Raw genomic sequence first — 27,564 nt, forward strand, 5'->3', positions numbered from 1 at the left:
CTATCATTAGACGCTGTGCACATGCTCATTATAGAAAGCTTTTTCGAAATCCTGCTTGTACAGTACTTGGTCTCTCTCATCGTATGTTGCATCAGTCTCTTCTACATACATTGCAGTGCTCTACCGGTATTCTTCGTATGCTTGTTCTGTCAAAACAATATCTGTCTGATGACCTACATTTTTGTCGGCTGTAGGCGACATACGGCGCTTTCGATACTCTTAGAGTCAATCTGAGTTTTTTCGAAGCCTTATTCTAAGTCTGCATCAAGTACAAAGTTGACACCGTTTGACCGTATCGTTATCGCATACTCCGGCACCGCAATTTGTTTTTCGTTACAACTGACATCATGAACTATTTAAGGTAACTGAGGTACTTCAATGGACTGTAGTTGGTTTTTCGACTTAATATAAGCAGAATCTTCCGAGCCCTCAATGCACTCGTCAGTAGACGCCGGCGCGACAGACAGGCCGAACTGTGCCTGCGCCTATTTTACCCACAACGGATCATCTTGAGCGACGTTTTGAAAAAGCATCGCAGTTTTCGCCCCCTCTGCTTGAATCTCTTTCACTGCACCGAAGGTGGCACCAGATAAAGGGTATGTCAAATTGATAGAATAAAGTGTCCATGAGGAATTAAGTAAAGAAAAACCCTATGATTCAAAACTTATTATTTAGGGTCACTACGTTTAAAACTTTCTATTCAAATAATGGACGCATATTATGTGAACTTTATTTGCACGGGTTTCTACTCATTATGACGAACGTGTTCAACAGACCTATGAAGATGGGTCTGAATAAAGTCATCGGGTGGCACACCACGACTAGTTCTCTTTATATTCTTCATATTGAAATCATATTCATTCATGGCAGTCCTTACCAATAACAAACTAGGAGCATTTAAGGAGCTCAAGGAACTTAAGTATACTAACGTGTTCCAGATCAGCCAAAACCTCTCCAGTAGCAGGTCTAGACTCAATGTAGCGAAGGCACTTCAGCCCGACGATTTCGTTTACAGAAGTTCGTAGGTCCACTCGCACCTCGGAATCCGCATAAAATTGAGCAGCTTGATGAGATTAGATAGTATAAAAATCGATCATTAGGGGGATGCATGGAGTCTGGAAGTCCACGATCCAGGTTCAATACATCGCAGAGTATATATAAAAATCAATCATCTCCTTAGTCATGACAAATATTCACTGAACAATAACCTGAAAGTTGTAACATTGAACTTCACTGAAAAAAATTCGTTCTGCAGCACTTAAGCCATATGGTGGTAAGCGATCCGCATGAGCAAGAAGCTTTCGAGGTACTGCGCACTCAAAACCGCAGTCGGCCAACCAAACCTTGACACTGCGTGGATCTGTAGACGATACAGCCACGCCACGTTTCCAGTCCCCGTTTAACGGAACTGCAACCAGATGATCTTCCATAGACCCAAGAATTTTCGGAATAGAACTAATCTGTTTTGTTTGAGCAAGTTCAGCTTCAAGACGAGCTAGGTCCGATAGAGGAAAACGAGCCAATCGCACCAAGACCCGTTGCTCTCCATCGTCGATGACTAGTACAGGCTTCTTCACCTTCTTCTACCGGCGGGCGACACGTCAGCACTGCAAAAGTAAATTGCCGGCAGAATCGCACAAATGCATGCTATTGTAGTCTTCGACAAATGCAATCTATCAGAGAGTTTCTAGTTTGTTTCAAGTAGCATCGTTCGCGCATAGGCCTATTTGTAGGTACGAAGGTCAAGGAGGGGCTTACGAAAAGAACAATTTTCAAGCCAAGGTGTATCGATGTCTAAGCGAAGATAGGGTGTCACCGGTTGATAAAACGAGACGCCAGCCGATGACAACAATTGCACAATAGCAACCCTACTACTTTCGAGAAGAGCCTCGGCTGGTAAGTCATGCGAAGGTAACCCGTCACCAATGACAGTCTCCGTCCACGTATAATTAGTAATAACAGACATAATTTCTGTAGTTGGCGGGGATCATTTAAATGACAGTCGTGTACGCATAGCCTTTCGATAGGTCTCGTTTGGGCCTCAGGTATTAAACGGACACGTATCATTAACCGTATTTGAAATGTATAGCAAACATCGTATATGGGCAGATCGCTTAACTGCTCAAGCTTATGTCGCGGATAAACTGGCCATTATCGATCAAGGTCAATGAAACGCGATTCTGTGCTTCGTTAGCCGTTGGAAGTTTATCTACATGTGCCCGACACCTGAAATCAATATGGGATACACAAGTAATCCGTAGTTTGCGTTCAAAGATTCAGGTCCCTTTTAAGCCTATGAACATGTCGCAACGATATACATCTTCGCGCAAACAGGTCATATCGCGCTCGTTACAGAATAGTGTAATACACTCATAAACATGCCACATGTGGACGTCGCTATATAGACCACTAGTACAATGAAACCTAAATACGTGCTTTCAGTCGTACTTCGTTTCAGCATTTAGGACGGCAGGGCAAGTGTAGAAATGCAGGATAAAAATTCAATGCAAGATTGTATTTAACCAATAATTATTCGCTGATACTCCAATCAAAAACACAGCATATCGACGAGGTAACGTACGTATAACTCTAAACTTTCGGTTTGGTATCCGCCTGTTTTTTCTAGTATAAAGGCGCAAGCACTACCAGCAAATAATAGCTGGTATTCACTTCTGGTATTCGCTTCTACCACTGCAGATCGCTTAGACGGAAATGACAATAACAAATAGTTTCAATTGATTGACCTGAACGTTTGAGTCTCGAGTGTTATCCAACCTTTTTGAAAATCGCGGACTGAGCGACCTGGACATTCGAACGAACGTTGCTATCGTTCCATGATACTACGCAATGTGCGTGGCCACAACCGACCGTCTAGCCGCTGTAGGAGATTCTGCTAAACAAATTATGTGTTTACTGTCCAATAAAAACATACAATTGCTCCAACTATATAACTTCCGAGCCATTATTCCTATATCTATGTGTAGACACACGTAAAAAATACATTCGTTTTACATATAGACATATTCGGCCATTATGAAACCGGCAGTATTCACTAATGCTGTGATCTGGTGTTATGGCCCAGATATATATGTAGTATATTGCGATGCGTCAACAACACAACTTGGAAAATGAAACAAAATCATTTCTTACATTAAATTGTACACTACAGGACTAACCGCGTATTGTCTTATTTCCCCTATATAGTGAGGCGCAATAATTATTGAAGTACACATTCAAGAGAACTAGCGAACATAACATACGTGTGCACTTCATAGAGGTTTAAGCAATTTCGGAAGTCAATACGCGTCCAGCCTACCAACAATAACCGGTCCACCCATATCAATAGACAGCCCTCTACGGTTAGCAAGGCCGCCTTCACGTTTAATAGGCTAACCCTGGGCTGAAACCGTCGATAATAAACAAACTTTTCTCCAAAGCAAAACAAATAGCTTTTAAATTAAAGCCGACTCGAATCTCAAACGACGCTAAACGAGGCTTTTCGCCCTCCGTTTCATCTCAAAATTACAATAACGCGGGCGATTTCGAACGTGTTCGATGGCCCCTGTCTGCATAATGTGTTTATTGATAACCTGACATCGTCAGAGATCATAGATTTCTCATTTCATCGATAGTGTTTATATTGGTCGAAAGTGTAAAACAGGTACGTAAAAAACAAGTGAACTTAAGTTAATGGAAAATCGTGTGGGTGCAAGTTGTGCAAGTAATTGAAACTGAATTTATAGATTCATGAAACCTTTCATATAATCGAAAAGAGTGAAGATGTGCGTCAAGAAAATATCCTGTATTGACAAACGTATGTATTTTGTTAGGATATACGTTGATCTATTGAGGGGTGCTTAAATTGGAAACTCCTTTTGAGGGTGGAATAGCCTCTGGCTATGACAGAGTGTTAACAAATGAAAATTCAAACAAATGTGGAGCGCAGTTATACAATCTTCGAGTAGCGCCACGCGTGCTATGGTATTCCAGAACTCTGTCGTGTGCTATCACTAATGTATTCAAAGTTTTTTCAAAAGGGCTGACTCTGCGGGGTTCAATCAGAGTTCCATAGGGGTCGCGTCGAATCGACACCTAGTGTGTTAGAAACTTAAGCGGTATTAGTTCCATTCAGAATACAGTATATTTCGTACTGTCTTCTCACGGCAGTGATGAATTCAACTAAAGTAAGTATATTTCGTACGTGGGTTTATATTTACGGAAGTAATCATGATGAATACCCGCTATGGTTCGCGTGCCGGAGGTGGTTACTGGAGTATACACACATTGAGACCACCAAAGCTTTTCTATCTTATAAACACTACATTGGACACATAATCAATAGTAAGGCTAATCATGTTTATCATTTTGATGTTTAATTTCACATCGAAAAACTCAAACATCGGGAGCTGTTAAATCACTCTGTGCCAGATATGGCTGTACCAGCCATTAGCTACATGTCGAGCAGAAGGCGCAACATCATTGTCCCCGTTTCAACCAATCCCAATCTACGAAACCCTGTAGAACGTGTTATACATATATATATATATATATATATATATATATATATATATATATATATATACATTTTTAATTTTTTTGACGACTTTTAGGTTCTATTTGCAGCTGCGGTCTGAAATTCTGTTGCCCTCATATCCGATGTGGCTATCGCAACGTTTCAGCCAAATGAGCACTTCGTTCAAACAGAACAAGACTCGGAACAGATGTTATGCAAGTACCTTTGCGTGATTCCAGCTGCTATTGGGCGTGTGCACGAGCTCAATTAGTAACTTAGTTGGTTACAGCGGTTTAATTTACCTGATCTCACTAGTCTATTCCATTTACTCTTTTTTTTTTCGTTTTATTTTGGTTGCTTGTCGCGCCAACCTTTATATATATGGACTTCCCATTCCATCACAACTGTTTGTGCTAGGCGTCGTCCTATTATCCTCATTTTCAGCTCCCTCTCTGGCAGAACTCAGGTGTATTAGAAGGCCAACGGAATGCCCCAAGGGATCAAACAGTGGGCAGTAGTCGATCCTGAGCGCTCACCAGAACATCATTTATTCTAGCCTAAAAATGGGACACCGTATGGGTACGAAAGATCGTCTATCAACGTCTTTGACATTTAAGGCTGAAGTGGTGCGCATTTGCGTTTTTCAGTATTACTGGTTTCAATCTACACTCTCATTTATAATATCGGAAGTGCAGAAAGTTCAGGAAACGATAATCGTACATTAACTGCAACGAATTTTGCGTTAAATGGGCAATTAAAGAATGGTAGTTGGTAACTGCTATAATAATCATAGTATACCATTCACACAGGTTTGTACTGACCCTACAAACACCAGTAAATGTAAATTTTAAAATTCGGAACATTTTTTTGAGAGACGTTTTTTTCTGTAGAGTGCTTAAAGTGATGTTACAAAGTAAAACGATTGCACCTTTTTATCAACAGTTCACCTTGGCTCAACCTTAATTACAGAGCACAATTGTTAGCGGCTTCTACAGGTTATACTGTTTATTGCATTTCATTGTTGTTATCGGGGCTACGTAGTAAAAGCTTATACTGTCTCATAATTTTGACCTTAGCAGAGATTCTAATTAATTTTATGGGTACCATTGATTTCGTCGCACTGGTGCGTTTAGCTCACCACGTCTTTTCCTTGAACAGAAGGTCTCAAGTACATATTAAAAAGATAGATGAGCTTCGTTTAGGCGCCTTCTGGCTCATTGCCTGCCGCGCCACCCTTTACATTTACAATATATACCCTCCTAACTTCGTAGCGAATTTTTTGAGCAGCATGGATAGCGTAACCAGCCTACCCAGAGCACAGGGGGCCTTGGGCGACAGCGAAAGCTGGGAAGCTACGACCCGGGTAAAAAAGCAAGGATGGGCACATGACAACCACTCTATCTAGCCGATAATTAAATTTCAATTAAACGAACAGTGAACGGCCATTCGAACACTGTTCAACGATCACAATGGGGATGGAGGACGCGGATGCTGGTGAAGGTAACAGTAATCTCTCGCAATCAGGACTCGGAAGGTAAAGAATCATCAGAGTAGAAGTAGAGACGTCTACGCTAAGAATGAACAAAATACAGACGCCGCTTCCATCTACAGGAAACAAAATCGGGAGAAGAGTTAGCAAGCAAAAAAGCCAGTAAGTGAAGGATAAAAAGGTGGAACAAGGAAAACTTTGCGCAAAACTTGGACAAGATGAGGAAGACACTCGAGAAAAACGAATTCGGCTGCAGCGAAGGCAAACACAGAAACACAGTGCACCGATCATTGGCGTAGGACGTACAGACGTGCATGTCAAATTGAGACGATGAAAGAGGTGACATCATAATGGAAGAATGATAATGAAAGCAAAAAAAAAAAAAACAAAAAAAACAACAACCCATTTCACAAGTCACAACATAGGTGAGAACCGGGAGCAGAACGTTTGGTAATCAAAAGGCTTCGTGTGCATCGACCATCTGATGGCTAACTCGTTAGCCATTTAGAACACTGGCACAAGACACAGCGAGGACTATGACAAAACATTGTAGTATGGTAAATCGTCTTACTTCAATAACTCAAAAACAACAGTCAAACCCTTCCTTGTCTTGCTACCGCTTTCCAAAGCGTTCAGAACCAAAACAGACTCGAGTAGAGCAGAATCGAAAAAAGGTAAACCCAACACATAACGGTAGATGCGACATGAAGGCAGTAATTCGTAACTACGTGAAGCAAAACATGCAAAAAAACATACGAAAAAATATGTTTCCTTCTGATTTCTGATGATAGAAAATTTTAAATATTACGAGTCTAATCATGAAATGTGTCAACCAAATCATCCTTTATTGTCCATTATTTATTGCTTTCAGTCTACACAGACGTAGCTAAAAGCAAATGGCTGGTCAACCTTAGAGGTCGTCAATAGGTTAACATTATACGGCTTTTGCAATGTTAGCAAAGCGGCCAAACGATTCCTCAAAAACAAGGTTTGTTAGCTGCTGGTTGAAACTGCACAACCCAATATATTCCTAGCCTCCCTATTTGTTAGAAGGAGAAGATTAAGTTCGTTCCGTAATCTGACGCGGTATCTATAGACCAACTGAAAGGTCAGCTGAGTCACTACGTCAATGGGTGAGAAGCATTATGTCACCGAAATGTGATCGTTATCTAGCCTGCAAAAATCTGCCAGTCCATCATGGAAAAGGATGTACATACAAAAGGTATGGCCATGTAGAAATAAGGTCTTTCCTTGCAACGAAAAGGGTAGAGTGCTAGTTCGTCCGTTGAACTCGCTCCTATTGAGTTTGAGATAATCTGCGTCGAAAAGAGTGGCCTTACCACAACATGTGTTAGCCTAACTACAAAGCAGTATCGCTAGAACCCTTCTATAGAATTGACAATAGGACAAAACTCATCGCCTTAGTTCGTAAGAATATATCGGGCAACCACGAAATGAAAAGTGGTTCCAACTTTGACACCTAAGGTATGTAAAAGGCTTATGAAATTAGGAAGCCTGCTCTCCCATTCATTTACCCTTGACATACCATAGAAAAGGACAGCCAGCTTGACATAAACATTTATTATTAAAAAACATGATGATTTTTTTTGTTAAACGTGTGCCGAAGGGGGCGCTACTGTGTCGAACTTTTTAGCCTCCTCCTCATGCCGATATGCCTTCGCTTCGTGTTTCCAAGCCTAAGCCTCGTAGTTCTTCATCTTCGTTAGGTTTTTAGTTTGTTCAGCCGCAAATTGCGTAGCTCTTTGTACGCTTTTTTTTTAGTCTCATCATGATTGACTGGTGTCGACGACGGAATCGGTCGACCCGTAAAGCATATCTTGATGCTTGCTTTGTATGCGCGACTGCTTCTATAATATGCCTCAGAGGCATGTTGCGCAAAATTCTCGCGCGAGGTGCATGTCGGCAAATTGCCAATCGTATATCTTCTGGGCCTCGTTCAATTTACGTCTTCCGCTAACGCTTTTCTCTTCGACGTAGCTGCTCGCAGTGTTCTTGCTATGCTGCAACGATTGCTGTTCCATGCATTGCATAATCAGGGTTATTTCGTTGCACTTTGTTGGGTATCCATTGTACGGATTGCGCAGTTTCTCTCAATAATGAGGAAACAAGCGCATTCAATTGATGGTTCGCAGCATGAACTTTGAACCGCACTTGAATCTCATGACCGGTACGTAAAAACAAACGCTCCATTAGGCCCAAGGTAGGTTATTCAACAAAAAAAAAAACGCTAAGAAGAGTGGTCGCGCTAAAATAAAATGTTGAATACGTGAGAAACAATGGTAAGTACCTATCTTTAAATGTCCTATCGACACTTGTGTAACGAGGTGTCATTACTATTGTCTTTATATACTCATAAATATAGGGAATAACCTAGCAACGCTAATACAATCGCTTTACAATATGTGATCTCATTATGGAAACTTATTCAGCCTACCTTCTGGAATGGCTGCCCCATAAAATCGGGTGCTTCCACCTTGATTAAGAAAGAACGATCGTAAAACTACCCAGCCATTCCGGCACTACAAGGGAAGCTTCTCGTTGGCCTCGAGTTGACAGAACTAATTTAACTGCGTTAACCCACGTAAATCAAGTAAGCCAAAATATCTCCAAACTGTTCAAAGACATACGTCCTTAGTGGCTAGATGATGTGCTGCATAAACTTTAGTTTCACATTTACCTTTTTACTTAAAGTTATTCCTATTTGTTGTCCTCTCCATTTAGAAGGGACTGGTGAATTTATAGAACGTATTTTTCTCGTATAGACGAAGATAAGTCAGTTGGGCCTCGCTGCGAAAGTTATCAAAAAAAAAACCAAAGTTCTAGTTCAGGCGCACAGAAACGAAGAAATAAAATTCGCCAAACGACGCATCACGCGAACCGCCCAAAGACAATAAGCCATCACCCAGCTATCGCTCACACAATCATCGAATGAAATACTTCCGAACTATGTACTGAAAATTAGTTCGACTGCGTCATGTGTACGTTTTCGTTATACAACACCGTTATTTATGAACCGTACATACCCCGAAGAAGTTTCGACGAAAAGTTGTTTTTTATAGGCTCAGTCCTGAATACCAGTTTATAAGTACTTCTACTCCAGAAAGATTGTTACTCCTGATCTTCTCGATCTAAATCTATAGAATGGTCTAAACATGTTGCAGTTACTTTCCAACTAGTAGGAGGCAGGTTGCAAGAGACAAGACGAGTAGTGTACAGTGCAGGTTTAGTGTCCCGTGATTTTATAGCACAGGCGAAAATTAGCGCCATTATGGCTAAACAAAAGCAACAGCCGAAGATGTATCCGCCCGCGAAAACCCCTTCGATGAATATTGAAAAGAAAAGAAAACGATTCAGGGTAATAAACAAATTCTACTTGGCAGAGGTTCGACTAAACTGGGCAGAGGTTGAGGTGCACGTAGAAATGGCAGCGTGATGAACAAGTAGAAATGCAATAATCTGCCTAAGATAGATGACATCTTAGCGAGCTGCAGACGCGTGCCAATGAGGAAGATCGGCACGCATCGAAAGTAAGACACCACGAAGGCAGAGCAGATTAAAGCGATGGCTGACACTGGCGTTACGAGAAACTCGTTAGTCCGAAAATGTCGTCACTTACTGTGTAAAATAGTTGCTCTAAAGCAAAGATTAACGAATGTAACACGACCCGTGACCGACTAATCACAGTAAACATGACAATGGCGGCGCAAAAAAGGCATAATAACTGTCACAAACAGCACAGCTGAGAGTTTATGTGGTACTAGAATTCAGTAATCGCTTACGCATCTCGTAACTGCATTTCATCGTGAGATGCCTGGGCAATTCATGTCTAAGGAAAAGACAGCGTTACACACATGAACCGTACGCCCATGTACATGTGCATAATAACTTGTTTTACTTTGTGTCGGCAACAATATATAGATACATAAATAACAATAAAAGTTGGAAATCAGATCAAATTCAGGTTACCTACTAACGCCTTAATGGGCGCCGATAGAGTATACGGGTTGTATAAGTCTCGAACGTTGGATCATGCTTTTACATATAAATAATAGTATGTTATGCTTCTGCACAGAAGATGCCCGCGAAGGCCGTTAAAATGTAAATGCACTTGAATTCTTTGAACTTTGTTCTACAAAGCGCTTAACATTGCCAGAGTGCTATAACATTCGACTTTAGCATAACGATTTATTATGTGAAGTCTTTAGGAACATAACCTCAGTTTCTTCAGCAAACAATACGGAAGAAAGTAGAACGACATTTGAAATGCGTCCTTAAATAAACTATAATGTAATTATTTTCTAAAACGAATTAATCATATCCAAGATGAATATGTTCATCTCTAAATGATCTTTTGAACTCTTGTGATCTCTAAATGGTTTTGTGAACTTTTAAACCAGTCGAACCCGCACTGTTGCCCTGGCACACCGGGAGCCAACTGTTACAAACAGCACTTAAATACAGAACATAGGGAGAGAGAAGGGCCTCAAACTACCTCAGGTGATACCTCAGGAGATCTATTAAGCAAATAAGTAATGTACATTAGTTATTTGCCTTTGACAAAAGGTATATGGTACCATTTTTTTTTTATTCATTACACTCCTACGTAAGGCTAAAGTATGAAAGGGACCGTTACTGCAGCCAATCTAAAAATATCACAAGAGCAAATCATCGTGACGACTTCACTCTTAAAGGAACAGCTACAAACTCGGTAAAATGAATTCGCTTCCCACGCTCCGCAATTTTCCAAACCCTGTTGAAGCCGCCGAGGTGAGCATATCCAGAGATCACAATGACGATCATCGCAATGAGCATAACAACCAACTGAAATGCGTTTGTGTAGACTACTGCTTTGATTCCGCCAACAGATGTATAGAGAGTACACACGATGCTGATAGCACACACGGTGAGGTCAAGGCGCTTGATGATAGGGTTCCAATCTGTTTGTGTTTATTGTATCAATCCAATATATTCATTCCTGTTGTTATAAATACTAGCAGAGGCTTAGTGCTCTTAATTAATTTTTTTTTCTCAGAGTCATAGCAGGCTAAAGTACATTCATTAAACCTGCAACGATTGACTGAGGGCAATTTTCACGATACTTTAAGCATCATACACATAATTATCTATCGATAGTCACAGTCAATTAGAATGAGATTCTAACGAATTGCTTGCCGTGTAGTCGGGCGCAAACGTTTCGACGCCGTTAAACTTCCTTTAAGTTACCGTCTAACTGTCAGCATATAAGGTGGCATGAAACCCGGGTATTTATTTTAGTACTCTTTCCTGCGGACCACGAAACGGGTAAAATTCTGCCTTGAGTAGGCGGAGTATCATCAGATGAAAATGCTATCGACATACGGCCGAAACCTTACATTATCGTCAAGGGAACCAAGAAGAAGGGAGACAATATTCGCCAGACAATAAAGTCTAGCACCAAGCCCCAGCGCAATGTCTTTATATACCTTATAGAAAAATGTAACTAGTACAGTATGCAGTATTAAGCTTTAAAATGGGAATTGGTCGACTTCCTAAGCAACAGCAACCTATGCAACGGAAACGAGTATCGAAGAAGGCGCGAAGCCTCTTTGCCATTCCGTGATAAGACAAGACCGAAGGCGGCAACATTTATTCAAAACACGACGCTCAGTGTCAAAAGGCGAGCAGCTGGGAGGTCGGAAAAAGGTCGCATGGCACAAATTTGCCGCAGCAACTGTAGAAAACATGGCTGGTGACAGAACTTAAATGACATTTGAAAGTAGGTTAATAGCCCACGAACATTTGCTATACGCGTTATAAACTGTACGAAGTAAAAATGTCATTAGGCGATGTTCTTATCTCCGCCGAAGTATCTACACGCATGCACACGTTCACATATCAGCCATAAGACTCCTCCGTAGACGGCACGGCATGCATTTTGTATTTTTATATGGATGTTATAACGTATAATATCAATTGCTCGGACTTCGAACAGAGACCACCAGGTACTGACGACAGTTTTTGTATGGTGTTGGTGATCCATATGCTTCTGTACATATAGAGCAGACAAGTCACATCGAAGCCTTACGCGAATCTGCCGAAATCAGAATCAAGTGCGAAAAACGCAGACAACTTTTGCAACCAAGAGAGACCAATACATATAGGTACAAGCACAAGTGTGAGCTAAAAATGCATGCAGTTATAGCGTATATGCAGTTAACACAACGGCCCTGTACGAAATTTTTGCTTCTGTTGTAGTTATCAATATTTTGTTATATATTTTCAATACGTAGTGCGTAGGTTCGGCTCTATGATAAAAAAACAAATAATTTATTTTTCTATTAAACCTCCCATCGAGTTCGATTATACTGACAATATGATTTCGATGAACGCAGCAGATTAAAAATCAAGCTAAATAGATGATCGAAGCGACGCCCTGAAGGCAATACTGCCAATTTGGTTTTGTAACGTTGCTACTCAATTAAAAAATTACCCCATTGTAAGATCTCGATATCGATGAGAGATCATACATTCTCAATGGGAAGATCGAAATGTACATCAGCTATCTACGTTGCTATCTATCAGCTTTGGGTAACAAAATAAAACTGCACCTGGCGCAACATTGTTTACTTTTCTATTCATCTAAAACCGCTTAAGAAACAAATCATCTGACGACCGCATCGCTTTGACCCTTCAAATAAATGATTGATGATGGCTAAAAAAACTTTTAACCTCGCACAAACATTTTCCCGTCTGTAAAGAAAAGCGCAGTGCGATTTTTGCAGGCACCGGGTTCTCCATGTGGACTCCACATTTAAGCCCCAATGGTAAGGACTAGCGATTCGATAAAGCCTTTGAACTAAAGGGGTAGTGTCAAATAAAGTAGTGTATTAAAATATTTTGGAGCATGAAACATCTCTAGTTTGCTAGCCGATCTTATAGGTTGGTATAAGACAAGCGTTTCTCAGGTACTCAATAGAAGCTACTGGAGCCTGAAAAAGACGATAAAGAAACTTCCCGAAGGATTGGTTAGCTCCACAGAGCCGACATTAGTAACTTGCCTTATTCACACTAACGAAAATGATAATATAATAGTCTCATCATTATGGAGACCGTCAGGCGAGTGCCTCTCGAAATTGTGCGAATCTTCGCAAAAAGTCCAACACCACTTGTATTGAAGTATCTCTTCGAAATGGTATCATGGTAGGATTCGATTCAAGTTCTTCATAGTTTTTTTTTTTAGGAATATTCATATAACCATGAATTTTGCCTAGGCCTATATTTATTCATGAAGATTGAGTTTACGTACAAAGGGCTTGGAAGAAAAGAAAATTTGTCCTGCAAATAAAACAATGTTTAATATAATTTTTCACCAAAGATATTTTGAATCCTTACAAAAACCTTAAGGTACTATATAAAAAGTTGAGAAATAAATAAGTGTTGTATCTTAGGACATCTCGTATTTGCAGTTAAGTTAGCTCACAGCAATAAACTAAATACGAGTTCGTGTAATGAATTATACGTCGACATATTTACAGATACTTCAGTTTATTTCAACGCCTTTACATGTGTAAATTTAAAATACAGTGCGCATCTTTGTTGCATAATAAACGTTTCGTACATGGCTAAATGCGGAGCTCAAATGCATGATAAAGGAACTATCAAGTTGGTTGAAAGGTAATCTCGTTTTTGGCACACTTAAGTCAGTGCTAGGATTTCAAAGAAACTAATCTTTCCTATTTAGTTATTTTTTTCTTTTTATGGGCCTCCACCACTGTTCGAATATGAGACGGATTTCTCTGTTTACGAACGATATATCTGCTGCTTTCTTTCGGTAACACACGTTGATTTCATGGGCTCAAGTTAAAAACCCCTGAGTTTTTCGAGCAGAGATTTACCCAGCTAAATTACCCCAATGGAACGGCGGTGAACTGTAGAAATACTCTTTGGTGTATCTACTTAAAAAACTGTACTTAATTTAATTTTCGTTATTGGGATGTCTTTTCTCTATAGTTTTGTATGTTGGTGTCTCGTTTGCATATTCTGTAAGTTAACAACAAATCAGGCAACTGAGTATTAGTTAAAATAGAAAGTTAGTTATTACCATCTTACGTATCTGCGCCATATATAATACTCCACTTAAGTTACTAGCAGGTAAAATTTGCAATTACGTTGGATACTTGCAACATATTAACAACATAATATACATAAACTAAAGTAAATATAACAACTACAAAAGCTCCTGTTCTGTTCTCCAAGGGAAACATCCCATTTGTTCTTTGTCAGCATTAAAAGCCCGCGAGAACGATTACTTCGTAAGCTGTGTTCGCGCCATTTCTCTGCGAGACACTTGCATGGCCTTGTCCTAGAGCAAGTGCGCCGTGTTGTGCTTCTGCAGCAAAGAACAATTCCTGTCGAAGCCATGTTTTGATGAAACCGTCTGTTGGCTATGCTTTGTCGCGCATTGATCGCTAGCGTTCGCTTGGCTTCGTCTGTTCTTCAGCCGAAAGCCCCATTACACATTGTCAGTTTGTCAGGTTTCCTCGTTCAGGCTTCCTATAAAATAAGTATGCCTCCCAAAAAGGTCAAGGCTAGCTCGGCTGTCGGATCCTCAACAGCAGATCAGGTTGACAAAGTAGGAGTTGATCAAAGAACCAGAGGCAAAAGAGTAGCGCAGAAACAAAGCTACAAAGAAAGTGACAATAAAAACGAGTCGAACTCCAACGAGAAACCAGCTCCAAAAACTTCCAAACGAAAGAAGAAATCTGACAGCTCATCTGAAGACGTGGAACAGCCGAAACCTAAACGAAGCTTTAAAAAAAGCTCTCCTTCTACCGATGGATCGAAGCAAAAGTTGACTACAAACAAGCAGGTCGTAAAAACTAAGGATTTAAATAATGCAGGAGATGACGAAAGCAATGCTGCTGTTAACTACGATAAAAAAGGTAACAAAAATTACACCGGAAGCAGCTATTGAGTTTGATGGAATTCCGATTATACTATTGTCGTTGAATCCAGCTACACTGTAATATGCAGCGGAGGATATTAAACCTATTAAGCGTAGTGAATCATTCCAAAGCCTGAGAACGTATTATAATGATATCTGAGCTTAATAAAAAACATCTTTGTGAGGTAAATGAAGATGTATATATCTTAAAACGCTGCCAAGTATAAGTTATGTGCTTAGATAAAGTATCACCCTCCGCTATCCTTTACTACTATCGACCTGACCAAATAATAACTGTAACAAATCAACATATCAAAAGTTTTTCTTTGATCTTTTTTCAACCAACCCTACAAACGTGTTTACGCTTCAGGCTCGCTCAAAATCGTCTCGTGGAATATCAATGGAGTTCGCGCGTGGCTACCAAAAGGAGGGCTTGAGTATCTTAATCGAGAAGCTCCCGACGTATTCTGCATTCAGGAGACAAAGTGTTCAGACAATAAGCTTCCCAAGGAACTAGAATCGATACGAGGATATAAAAGCTATTTCCTGGCCGGAGACAAGGAAGGCTACTCTGGTGTGGGCATCCTGTCCAAAATAGAGCCCCTTAACGTTTCCTACGGCATTGGCGTGAACGAACACGACGCTGAAGGTCGGGTGATCACGATGGAGTTTGAAGATTTCTTCTTGATTAATGCTTACGTCCCCAATGCTGGTCGGGGCCTTGTTAGGTTGGACTACAGAATGAAATGGGACAAAGATTTCAGGTTTGTATCTATGGTTGGGTACCGTGAACGCACCCGATTGCGGCGAAAGCAAATGCATAATTTAAGTATGTTTGATAGCCATTGTGCTGACACAGCATTACTTTCATAAATTGCTTGATTTCATAAATGCGTGATTTCTCAAAGAATGCGAAATAAAACATTCTCTGAACGTATTTAATCTTTATCTAGTAAATCTATCATAGGGCCCTAAAATATTTCGTAAATATTAGCCAACTTCTTTTCTGTAAAGTTCTTTAATATTTGTAATACCTTTAAATATATTTTCCAAGAAACTTGCGCAGGACAAAAGACCTTCCCGGTACCCGCTCTTGTTTTATATATCGCAACACACATTTTTAAACTCGAAAGTTTTGTTTGGTGTAGGCGTTTAGCTTTTATGAGAACAAAATGCTTCATTGACGCTATTCACTCGTTCGACTATTTTCCAGAATGTATCTTTGCAACCTGAAAAAGAAAAAGCATGTCATCTTGACAGGCGATTTGAACGTGGCTCATCAGGAGATCGATCTGGCCAATCCCAAAACCAACAAACGTAATGCTGGATTCACCCAGGAGGAACGTGATGGGTTGACAGCTCTGCTCGAGCAGGGTTTTGTCGATACGTTCCGCAAACTCTACCCAAACCGTACAAAAGCATACACATTCTGGTCGTACATGATGAACGCTCGCGCGAAAAATATTGGCTGGCGCCTTGATTACTTTATTGTGTCGGAACAATTCGTGAGCAAAGTCATTGATAATGAGATTAGGGATAAAGTAATGGGAAGTGATCACTGTCCTATTGTTCTACATATTAAGTAATATCAGAAAATTTTACCCACAAGCATGCACAACCGCGAGTTGGGCATCACCTTTGATCATAGCGCAGCCACTATTTAAAAGAACGAGGAAATTCGTAAAATCCTAGCTGTATATTGCCTCCATAAATTACTACAGGCACTAATTGCGTAACTTCACTAGTACGCAAAAGACGCACTAATATATGAAAATAACTGTACATAGGAAATATCTGTGGGTTACGAGTGTTCCAATATGTACTTATGAACTCTTGTAAGAATCAGATCTTAAACAATAATAACAATATGTGTAATAACAATAAAGTGTTATTAATTTTGAACATAAATGATTTCTTTATGTTTATGTTGGCCGCCTATAGCCTGCCTTTAAGTTTTGTCGTACAAAGAGAAGACTGCGGAGGTAAACAGCGACAAACCGCAAAAAGCAAAAAAGCTGTCATTGAGATAGCTTCTTTAATTAACTGAAGGTTATTTCATGGCTCGCCTCTTGCATTGCTAAGAACATGACTAAACCCATATGAACCAATAAAATATGCGAAAACATCGAGTATTGAAAAATCTAAAGCGTCATTACGGCTTAAATGATCCTCCATTTTTAGCATCTCCAATTTTAGGTATAAAGATGTTAAAATATAAGCTTGCCTCATTCTCTATTTCCAGTTTCTTTTCCTTTATCCGAACCGGCCTTTATTCAAGTAAGACTGGGAATCGATTCGACCAATTAGAAGATCCGTAGAGTTAGAGCAACTCTTGTAACCTCTCTAACATAAAAATAACTAAATCACTTAAAATCAATTTCGGCAAACTTCAGGAGATCCTGTTCTTGAAGTGGACAAATTAAAATAAATTCTCTGAATGATCTGCGCATTTGCAGTTGCTCACTCGACACGGGTGCTAATTTTATACACGTCCTCGTTTTCCTGTAAAGTTTGACGCTGTTTTTCAGGATATGTACCTCCATAATAGCCAATCCAACAAATTTCTATTATTTTGTCGACAGAACGTGTTACAAGAGGCGAGCTGCTAAAATTTTGAGGATTTTTTTGTACCTAAAATGTGTTACGATTTTATGTCTGATAGAAGTATTCAATAAAAAAAAAATGAATACGACCTTACGAAGTACTTTTTGCGCGGCCTTTCTCAATAAATACCCGCATATGGATTCGTGCCGGCATCACGGAAATATATGAACTATGTCTAACTACATATGTCTATTAAAGCAATGCTTCATTATCATACAAGGCTTAGGAGTCGCATCAGTAGAAATGGGCACGTTCGTTGTAACCTACAGTTCCAAGGGATCCTTCTATATGCCTCGAATATTAGAGCAATATGTTTGAGTATATTATGATTAGTAAAGTTCAATATGTTCAGCAGAAAGCTCGTACGCAATACGTGCCATAACTATGCTGCTGTTACGTTTGTGGTATTCATGCACTCTAAGCTTTATAAATGAGGACACGGCAAAACCTACGCTTCTAAGCAGCACATATACATTTATTTTTCAACGTATTTTCATAGTGAGGATTGCTTAATGGATTTGTTATATATACATGATAACATTTTTTTCGCTTAACCTTATTATTACTATTTCTTGTTTCATCATATTTATCGGTTTTTCCCGCCCCCTATACATGACGCTTACTCGCACATTACACAAGTATCCCTAAAGAGCACAAATGCTCATTAAACGCAGTACTTCCAACTGAACGCCAGCAGTAATGTTCTGTATTGTTGGCTTTGCTTCCGTCGTCTCTCTCTTCGCATTTTTCTTTATTCCATTTTGCCTCCTCGTGTTTCTCTTTATGTCGCCTAGTACCCTCCGCGTCCTCCTCGTCCACCTCCACGACCTCCGAACCCACCTCGACCGCCACCCCCGCGACCTCCGAAACTGCCTCCGCGACCTCCGAAACTGCCTCCGCGACCTCCAGAACCACCACCGCGGCCTCCAAAACCGCCTCCGCGACCTCCGAAACCACCTCCTCGACCTCCTCGGCCACCCCTATCAAAGCCACCTCTTCCACCGCCCCCGCGGCCTCCACCACGGCCTCCTCGGCCACTGCCGCCACGCTGTTGCGGTGCGCCTGGAAGGAATCTTTCGAGAGGCAGTAACTTGGCTGGATCGATGTAAAAGTTCTCTTTATCTTTGAACGAATTAGCTTTTACGTCGTCGTTTAGCTTGACCGACACCCAGTAATCTTTGACATTACCAAGAATCTCATCGATAATACCGATCTTCTCTTTGTTCTCGAGATAGACAGGCGCATTAAAGTATGGGACTTTGTCTCCCATCGTCACTTTGACAACGATATCTTTCTGAGCTGTGTTCTGGAAAAAGCCAAGTGGCACAACCTCCTCTGGTGGGCCCATGTCCTGTTGGAAACTTGGCCTACCTCCGAAACCACCACGGCCACCGCCTCGTCCGCCACCGCCACCACGGCCACCAAATCCTCCACCGCGGCCCCCAAATCCTCCATTGCCTCCACTTCCACGACCACCTCTACCTCCGCGGAATGACATCACTCTTCTGAAACACAACAAGTGCGACATATAAAGCGTTTACTTGTTGTTAATAATTTCAGTGAAAAAGACCTTGGGAAACAGATGTAAAAAAGGTCATATGTCTTCTTTAAAAATACATATACAGGCTGCTTATTTGATCGAGTGCATGGTAACGTAATCGATTGGGTTTACAGTCGCTAAAGATTATGAATTTCTTTCGCCCTCATATACGATTATAAGTATGTATTTACTTGTATTTAGTACAGCAGGTCTTATTAACGAAATATTGTTCGGGTGGTGAAAATCATGTTTGTGCTGTGAACGACGATAGTACCTTAACGAGTTATTAAAATAATGCATTCAAGCACGGTGGTACCTTTTAAAATCAAAACCCACGATTAATTCTTGGAACTTTTTTTAACTACTATTTGGATATATAACTTATAATGGTCAATCATACAAAGTCATCGACTACTGTCACAGTAAACAAATGAAGATTACAGTAATCTCAAGCTAGGATAAGGTCTTTTAATGAGAAAGACGCGCAAGTTGTTTGCAGTATGCCGTTGCATATATTCGACCACGGAGGTTACTAGTGGATCGAATGTATAAAAAAAACAGCTGCATTTAAGTAGCCCTTAATGCAATAACAAGTACCTTATGACTATTAAACATTTTCACAACGATTTTAATTAAAGCGTTGCTAAAAATTAGAAGCATCGAAGCATCGCAAAAGCGATATATGTATCTCATCAGTTCCAACCTTAACTTGTTTTCAATGACTTAACCTACATTCCCAAACATACTATCACTATGCCCAATTTTTCATACTATTGGTATAAAAAAAAATTATAAACATCAACTATATACCAGCGCATATAACCGGCGCGTGCCACGCGGATACAAAGTATATTTTTATTCAGCAAGGAACTGCATTTAGTGAACACTATGACAGCTTTATAGGAACATATCTAAATTTAGCCCGAAGTAATTTGTCTCAAATAGCAGTGTATTGCTTACCTTATGTAAGAACAGCCTGCGCTCAAAGAAGACTACTTGTCTACACAAAATAGAGCGGTCTCGTGAGCGTCGACCGCAATTCACCACGTGTTTAGTTGTAAGTCCAGCCGGAGTACCAAAAACATCAGCTACACAATTCACAAACACACACGCTATTTCGAAACGACAATGTTCGCTGACTTGATGGTAACCCACAGTGAATGTAAACAGAGAAAACACCTGTTGTTTATTTTCGTCCCTTTCGCTTGCCAGACCACTCTCACCATCTCCGCGAATACTCCTAGCTACTAGATCTCTAAGAAAAGCGAAATTTGAGCATCAGTAAAAAAGCTGCATGCAAGTATTTCTTCTCTTGCTCGGACCTGCAAAACGCGCCTGCATTAACAGCTGACTAGTGCAGCCTCGGAACACCGTTTCGTAGCAGACGCGCATACTTGATGGTGCAATCCTATACTGCGTTACATTTAGCTTGTCGATTCTGATTACTTCAGTGACTCCGTAGAATTTCGAAAAACCTTAGTATTGCGATTGTTCTACAAGGGCTGGTGATTCTGAGTTCGGTTTCCTTGTTGATACCGTGTATATTTTCTAGCTACAGGTTGTCAACTGGACAAAAAATATTTTTAAAGAGACTTGACTAATGGCCGATACACGGAGCACTACACCAAACTTTCTGTCCGTTTTTTCTCTATTGACAAGAAAGTTATATTGTGTTATTATTTGTATATTATTTTGATTGTGCGTGTATCTAAGTGATGAAATATTGCGGCAGCCTGTTAGTAAGCGGGAACTTCAACGTTCCGCTAGAGCGGTTCCGGCAATCAGACATAAGCTGCGGACATTTTAATTTATCTTCCCAGAAGAGAGCAACAATATCACTTATTATTGCAGTACCCGCAGTAGCGACATACCACGACAGCCGCTGCTGAGTCAGCTGTCGTTGAGAATCAAGTCAAACTCCTGCTGCTGTAGATAGGCGCGCTCAGTGACGGTTAGTATGGAGCTTTACACTCCCGTACCTAGGCGGTCAGTTAGTGTAATGGTCAACTACAGATAGATAGTACCAAAGAGCAGAGGTACACCATATCGTTTTTATGATGGACGCAATTTGAAGTGGTAAAGCAGTTGTAATACAGTTAAATAAGGCTGTCTGCCTTTAATTAAGGTGGATACGATTGACTTAAGTACTGGCATCATGTAGCATGTTGAGTCAGTTGCTGAAAGAGAAAAAACAATTGATGCGCTTACAAACTGTCACCATGGATATTTTATGTTATAAATATAACTCTCAGGAATGCTTTAGTGAGTGAATGATACCGCGAAAAGCATTTAATTCACTACTAAATAAAAAAAAGTGCTGTTAGGAACGCCTTTTAATCAGCTCTAGTAACTGCTGCTAACCATTACAACTAATATTGTATATGTGCGTGTCCAGTGAATATGTCCAGGAACACTCATGTGACCGATATGGTCGCTTAAAATTAAAAAATGTTTCGCTATACACATTAATATACACACATCTATGTATGTATATTCAAAATATGCGCGTATAATTGCAGCTAGTGGGCTCTTGTATGAAGTTAACCACATTCCATTGTGAATGAATATCTCTACTTAGAAATGTGTCTAAAGCGTAAAGAATAGAAATTGACGACAGAGCCATAAGGTAACTAAGTTAAACCAAGGATTTTTTGTCTGGAAAGAATGCCTAGGGGAATATTTTCTATGTGCATTACGAAATGTTTACCGAAATATTATTTGTTGCGCTTTGAATTGTGTTTGGATACCAATCTGTCTAATTGTATGAAGGTATTAACTTCATAGCGTAATATATCAGGGTAATACTTTTTCTATAAGAGGTAGCATCAAATATAAATTTTTATAATATGCATGTAATAACTACAGTGTTTTCCGAAGCTTTAAATTAGATGACAATAACATAAAGGTAGCAAAACGCATTTGCTGTGGTTTCCGGGATGACAGAAATCGTAATATTTCAAAATGTCTGCAAGTGTATGGTGAAAGCTAGCTAAATAACGTGGGCGCAGTTTTTTTCTTAACTTTTAAAGCGTCTTATAGTAAAGCCGTATAAAAGAACTTTATAATAAGCCTTTTTACGCACAGTTTAATTTCTATGATGTATCAAATAACTATGGCTTCCTACATTTTAGATGGATGATCTTTCGCCACTTGGAGTATTCCTTGTCCGCCGAGATGCCAATGGGTCTCGGCTTCTCTTCAAGTATCCTTTTCAGCCTGCTAAAGACCCAAGATCAGATGGTATGTTTTGCTTACCAAATACTAGAAAACTGCTCTCGTTTTATTCATTTTACCAGGCGATCTTAAAGCCTTCGTTCCATTCAGGTTGCGGCTTTACCCAAATCCTATGTTACATGAATTGTGAAAGCGATATTTCTTCTCATAGCTAACCTATTATTAGAATAAACGATTATTTCAGTTGGCCCAAGAAACCCATATGCGATTGAGGATAGCGATGAAAATTTATTCCATTCGCGTTCGGCGTGGACAGGAGACGTCTTTGAGGGAAACTACGTTAAGTAAGTAGATTGAGTTTCCGCCCGATTTCTTTCACGAAGCCAAGGATTTTCGTTAAAATAAGTTCGAATGCGTACTGCATCCAGCGCCAAGCTAGAATACTCTCATTCCTGGATCTTGGTTATTGTTATTGATACGATCATGAGCAACAACGAATTGAGTTCTCAAGCTTCCAATAAATTCTCATCCTCGCTCTTTCATGGGAATTCGAGAACTTACATTTATCCCACAGTGACGAATGTGAATATCAGGAAACTAGTGTCTTCGTAAAAAGGCTCAGTAACGTTCATGTCAACTAAATGGTAAATTACAAGAAAACTTCTCTTGTTATATTTACCATAGGTGGTTCGTAAGTAGGTTAGAATGGATTATCCTAAAGCCATACTTATGGGATAAATGTACGGAATTTCAGGATCTCAGATGAACAGATCTCGAACCTGTTTGCCTGTCCCCAGGGTCTATGCAACGAGAAGTTTGAACTGAAGGTGAACAATGTACGCTTTGTGGGCCATCCTATCATGGTTCAACAAACGGATGGTGGCGGGCCCCGACATGGGCCAGCGGGTCCTGGAACCGGAGGTACCCGGCAGACAGCTCCAGTCGACTCGCAGGGGGTTAGTGGGGCTGTTCGCCATGGGAACGTCGATGGGCAAGAGCCACCTACGCAAATGCTCAACGCTGTTTTTGCACTCAAAGCGCAAGCGAGCCATGAAATCGTACAACAATACCATGACTTGAGCCGAAAAATAGCCACTTCAGTGTGCAAGTAAACATTGGACTCTGCAAAAAGTGTTCTCTTAAATTTAAAATATTAATTTTTGTCACTGCTGCTAAGGCGCATGCCGCAGTGCATCTGCATAAAACTGACGAGATTATTTGGTTAGAAATATGAGACATTCGGCTGATAGACGAAATTGTTGAGTAAGTTTCTTAAGGCAACAGCACAAAACTCTCAAATGCCGTCCACTCTTTCTTTTATTTAAACGTAATTATTTTGCATTTTCATTGTGTACTCTCTAATATAATCTTTTTGCTTAAAGGATGAAGTGGATCTACTCTGTGAAACACGGAACATAGGTTTGTGAAACGGGATGTTTTCTAATATCATTCTGGTGATTTATTTTTTACTTAAATTTACAATTTCTGTTTATTTTTTTGCAGGGAAGAAGCCACGTCACGGTATTTCACGCAGCAATGCAGTATTATGATCCAAATTCATGATAATGATGGAAATGAATCAGACACTTCTGAAGGTGAAATTTCCCGACCGAGTCCATTCGCTCGCATTCTTCAGGAAAGCGACCTAGCTCGCATGCTGCAACAAGCTTTCATCGGGTTGTGCAATTCTGGAGCGCTGTACCTAAAAATTAACAACAAAAATCTCATGCCATTTTGTGTCGTGCATAAAACCCATAAATTGAATGCGTCATCGACGTCAGCTCACACGGACGTGCTTCGTAAGTGTATGGACCAAATCTCGCAACATATTAAGCCATACCATGCATTACTTCTTGTTGTGACCCCCGAAGAGCTACTCAAACAATTGTCAAGCGAATATCGACGGGCTCTCGAACGTCTTATAAAGTGCGCATCGGCTACAAAAAACATGATCGAGCTAGGGTATGATACCGACATATTTCTCGATACCGTTCTAGAAATGGCTTTCCCACTGGTGTATTTTGCGCACGCCATCGTGATTTTTCCTGTTAAGCCAACAAATCGTTACGTCGTCGCACCAAATGCGCCTACTAAGCTGCAGCATCCACTCGTAACTGAGTTTTCGAACAAGTTCCCACAAATGTCGCTAGCCTCTATGCTAGCAGAATTCTCTTTGCCGACGAGTCTTTCACACCTGTACAATCCTCAGCTTCACGAACCCTCCCACTTGCAAACGCTTCAAGATATCGTTGTGTGGTCGCTGCAGAAACGAATACTGATGCAGGTCCACCTTTACGTATATCTTGTTCTGCCCGACGACTCAACAGAAAACACATTGAATTGGCCTACATCTGGTTCAACTAGCGACTTTAGGGAGAACTCTGTAAAAACTGCAATCGAAGATGAACAGATTCCTGACGACGGATCAGAGACGCCGCAAATCTGGCGGATTATGAAGCCCAAACAACGAAAACTCATCGAAGATTTACCAGTGTTTAAGGATCCGCAAGATCAGGCCTTGTTCTTTAAATTATTACCCTTTTTTGATGGCAAAAATCATATCGAGCATATGATATACTGTGTAAATGTAACTCGAACAAGACTCATGGCGCTTCTGGAAAAGTTTCAAGATGTCCTCGTTACGGTGGAGCACGCTGATCCAGCATTTGATATTTTCTATCGATGACCCATTCAACAAAAAAAACGCTATTAAATGCGTATTGAAGTTATTTACTTTCGAATAGTCAATTAGCATATCGTTATTGCACTCAAACCGTAATATTGCCATGATCTGAATCAGGTTCCTACTAACTTCCTTCAAAGGTACTCAAAGCATCCAACGCAGTGTGTAGTAACACATGACAGATAAAAGTTGATGTTAAATAAATATAACACTACTTTTCTTATGTATATATATATATAAAATTATTTTTATTTTCGTCTTTCTCTTCGAGCAGTCTGTCTTTCTCTTCGAGCAGTCTTATAGCGCATTTATAGTGTAAGCGAATAACAGATATACAGTATTCGCTACAACAACGCCTTCGGTGACATTTCTCCTAGACTTTGTCGATATTCCTCAATATATTTAACATAAGCTAAAAGCACATTTACATCGTTCGACAACTATGCGTCTACGAATTACACAACGTCATTATGCGTTTGCCGATTCGCTACTACCCTCTAGAGGCATGTCTAATGGGGAAATGGGTTTGAACTGTTCCGATTGCATACGTGTGAACAGGATTCCCGCACCTTCAATTAGCGACAAAAGAATACCACCTGAAAAGTAACGGTATTCAGTCAACACTTTACTAGCATGAAGTCGAAGCAACAATTACTTGATATAATTTGTCTTGCCAAGAGTGTGTATCAGTTCACTGTTTTTAAAATGTCCGGCGAAAGTTTAGTTAAAATTGTAACAATGTGTTAACGAGCGCACCGTTCTTTCGGTACTACAGCTAGGCGTGCATCGAAACATGTTTCTGGATGTTATAGAAGTTGCAGCTTTTAATTAATGTCGTTTGCTTAAATCAGTTTCCACTACAGTGAATTTGCATTGAATTGGTATGAATGTGTATTGTCTGCTGTTACTTTTTTTAGTAGCTTACTCCAATAAATTTCATTTCCTCATTGTTAATTTATTGCTTACTCGCTACCTATTTAGTAAAACTACGTTTGATCCAAAGTTTGGGCTGGTTATTCTGATGTTGACAACTAGCCTTACCAATAATAGCTGATCCCACCATTGTTCCTGTTCCTTGTCTGACAGCGAGGATACCACCTGTAATTGCTCCAGACGCAATCGAATTCCATGGGTCTTCTTTCTTCCTAATATGCGCCAATGAACAATCGATTGTTGAGAACACCCCGCCCCACATAGCAAATTGACCACCTATAAAAACAGACAATAGAAACACACGTTAATATAAGTGGCCTCTTAGCTGTTATAAAACTCAGCCAAATATAAATTTGGTTGAGATAGGTACAAGGAGACAAAGACCGGTAAACTACCTTTTTGACTACATTTCCGGTAACTAAAGGATAACTATCGGAAATAATATTCTTCCGCACATATTCTTTATAAGGGTCTTAGGTTTGAAGTCCATTTAATAGTTTTGCACTCAAATACAGATTTTCTGCATCCACAAGTTTCGTTAAAGATTAGCAGTAAATACGCTCACAAATTTTGTTATACAATGATGCTTTCTTGAAAACTTGTGAGTGACTTCTCCGGGCCCACCGTCAACTAAAGTGTATTACTAAATAGAAAGGAAAGCCAATATTTCGAAGTAATGACATCAATCTATAGTACAGTTATTGTTTAACAGAGCACTTGTTTTCCTATAAAAACATTTTGGTAACCTGGAGGCAACTGCATACATACAAAAAGAGCAACTACAGAAGTTTCGGTCAATAAACCATTTTTAGACCTTCGCAAACTTAGGTATTAGAGTCCTTATATTTTTTAATTTAAATTCCTCATTATGCCTTACTGACTTCAGGTAGCAAGGAGGCCCTCCGCAGACGGTGCTAGGTACCGGAAAATCATTGCTGGTGGAGTGTCCCGAGGAACCGTCCTCCGAAAGCTGAGGTGAACCCAAGGGAAGATCAGTCACAGGCACAGTTCACTAAAATGTGACTTTCTATAAGGTTTGCTTAGTAACGGAACTGTTGCCACCGCTGCTAATGAACTACTTCATCTTCCGTTCTCGATTCTAGGCTCTATTTCAACATCTTTTACAGTCTGATATTGAGTTCACCTACCGGTAAAGGGTGCGCGAGTTTTGATAGCCGTTAGGGATCCAGCTAACCGTCGGCTAAATCCTGTTGGAGCATTGCGATAACCTTTGATAGAGTGGAAAATTCCACCACCAATGAGACCCATCGAAAAGGCGCCTCCAGCGTCGTCCACGATGCGCCAGGGGCATGGTTCGCGCGTGTACTCATCCATTTCGAGATATATGTTATATTACCGCTTAGCCTGTTTTTTTGGCAGGCTATAGAGCCGTTGATTACACGAGTGGTCACCACACGAAAACGATCACACTGAGAATAAATTTTCTTTCCACTACGTAACAAGCATAGTTTATGGACAGGAGATATGATAAAAAATACACGACTTCTCTCCAATGTTCCTCGTGAACTCGGAATACTGCACGAGGAGGCTGCGTTCTCAAAACGTTTGTGTGTCTGATTTATCTTTCAAGTAATCCCAGACAGCTTCTTGATCAACACGTTACACCATAGATGATTCTTCTAGCACTAGGTCTTAACATTTTTTAGAAATTTTTCCGTAAGGG

General features: G+C 40.2%; 5 protein-coding genes across 17 annotated transcripts in view; 2 read left to right on the plus strand and 3 right to left on the minus strand.

The window, feature by feature from the left end:
* LOC111254122 (uncharacterized) overlaps positions 1-6,624 on the minus strand; it is an 18,691-nt gene extending 12,067 nt beyond the window's left edge. For 3 of the 8 annotated variants that reach the window (XR_015317833.1, XR_015317832.1, XM_022814656.2), the window contains exon 1: positions 930-1,788. The gene's annotated coding sequence lies outside the window, so the exon portion shown is untranslated. Of the gene's footprint in view, positions 1-929; positions 1,861-2,119; positions 2,136-6,404 lie in introns of those variants that run through there. The other 5 variants (XM_086975851.1, XM_086975853.1, XM_086975854.1 and 2 more) reach the window with 5 other exon arrangements.
* On the plus strand, positions 3,543-17,638 carry LOC111254763 (DNA repair nuclease APEX1-like). 3 transcript variants are annotated; one of them, XM_022815948.2, is made up of 4 exons: positions 3,543-3,661; positions 14,259-14,944; positions 15,317-15,710; positions 16,160-17,638. In XM_022815948.2, exons 2-4 carry the CDS (start codon positions 14,449-14,451, stop codon positions 16,530-16,532), a joined length of 1,263 nt encoding a protein of 420 aa, XP_022671683.1. In that variant the 5' UTR covers positions 3,543-3,661; positions 14,259-14,448; the 3' UTR covers positions 16,533-17,638. The 3 variants fall into 3 exon arrangements, with proteins under 3 accessions (XP_022671683.1, XP_086831970.1, XP_022671682.1); XM_022815947.2 differs by having other exon boundaries at positions 3,612-3,814; XM_086975844.1 differs by lacking the exon at positions 14,259-14,944 and having other exon boundaries at positions 3,608-3,814.
* Positions 17,639-17,999: 361 nt separating this feature from the next.
* Positions 18,000-20,452, minus strand: LOC111253972 (uncharacterized). 2 transcript variants are annotated; one of them, XM_086975845.1, is made up of 3 exons: positions 20,051-20,452; positions 18,922-19,055; positions 18,000-18,623 (listed from the first exon to the last, which is right to left on the minus strand). In XM_086975845.1, exons 2-3 carry the CDS (start codon positions 19,046-19,048, stop codon positions 18,181-18,183), a joined length of 570 nt encoding a protein of 189 aa, XP_086831971.1. In that variant the 5' UTR covers positions 19,049-19,055; positions 20,051-20,452; the 3' UTR covers positions 18,000-18,180. The 2 variants fall into 2 exon arrangements, with proteins under 2 accessions (XP_086831971.1, XP_022670032.1); XM_022814297.2 differs by having other exon boundaries at positions 18,204-19,055; positions 20,051-20,450.
* Positions 20,453-20,599: 147 nt separating this feature from the next.
* Positions 20,600-25,901, plus strand: Nprl3 (GATOR complex protein Nprl3). 3 transcript variants are annotated; one of them, XM_022814165.2, is made up of 5 exons: positions 20,600-21,041; positions 22,222-22,330; positions 22,509-22,608; positions 23,019-23,372; positions 23,768-25,901. In XM_022814165.2, exons 2-5 carry the CDS (start codon positions 22,222-22,224, stop codon positions 24,948-24,950), a joined length of 1,746 nt encoding a protein of 581 aa, XP_022669900.1. In that variant the 5' UTR covers positions 20,600-21,041; the 3' UTR covers positions 24,951-25,901. The 3 variants fall into 3 exon arrangements, with proteins under 3 accessions (XP_022669900.1, XP_086831968.1, XP_086831969.1); XM_086975842.1 differs by lacking the exon at positions 20,600-21,041 and adding an exon at positions 21,048-21,166; XM_086975843.1 differs by lacking the exon at positions 20,600-21,041 and adding an exon at positions 21,331-21,352.
* On the minus strand, positions 25,163-27,429 carry Tim17b (Translocase of the inner mitochondrial membrane 17b). The gene is made up of 3 exons (XM_022814174.2): positions 27,029-27,429; positions 25,989-26,156; positions 25,163-25,543 (listed from the first exon to the last, which is right to left on the minus strand). Exons 1-3 carry the CDS (start codon positions 27,213-27,215, stop codon positions 25,416-25,418), a joined length of 483 nt encoding a protein of 160 aa, XP_022669909.1. The 5' UTR covers positions 27,216-27,429; the 3' UTR covers positions 25,163-25,415.
* Positions 27,430-27,564: the final 135 nt, after the last annotated feature.

The sequence above is a fragment of the Varroa destructor genome, unplaced genomic scaffold (genome assembly GCF_002443255.2).
Source record: "Varroa destructor unplaced genomic scaffold, Vdes_3.0 BEIS01000007.1, whole genome shotgun sequence".
In the NCBI taxonomy this organism is placed as follows: domain Eukaryota; kingdom Metazoa; phylum Arthropoda; class Arachnida; order Mesostigmata; family Varroidae; genus Varroa; species Varroa destructor.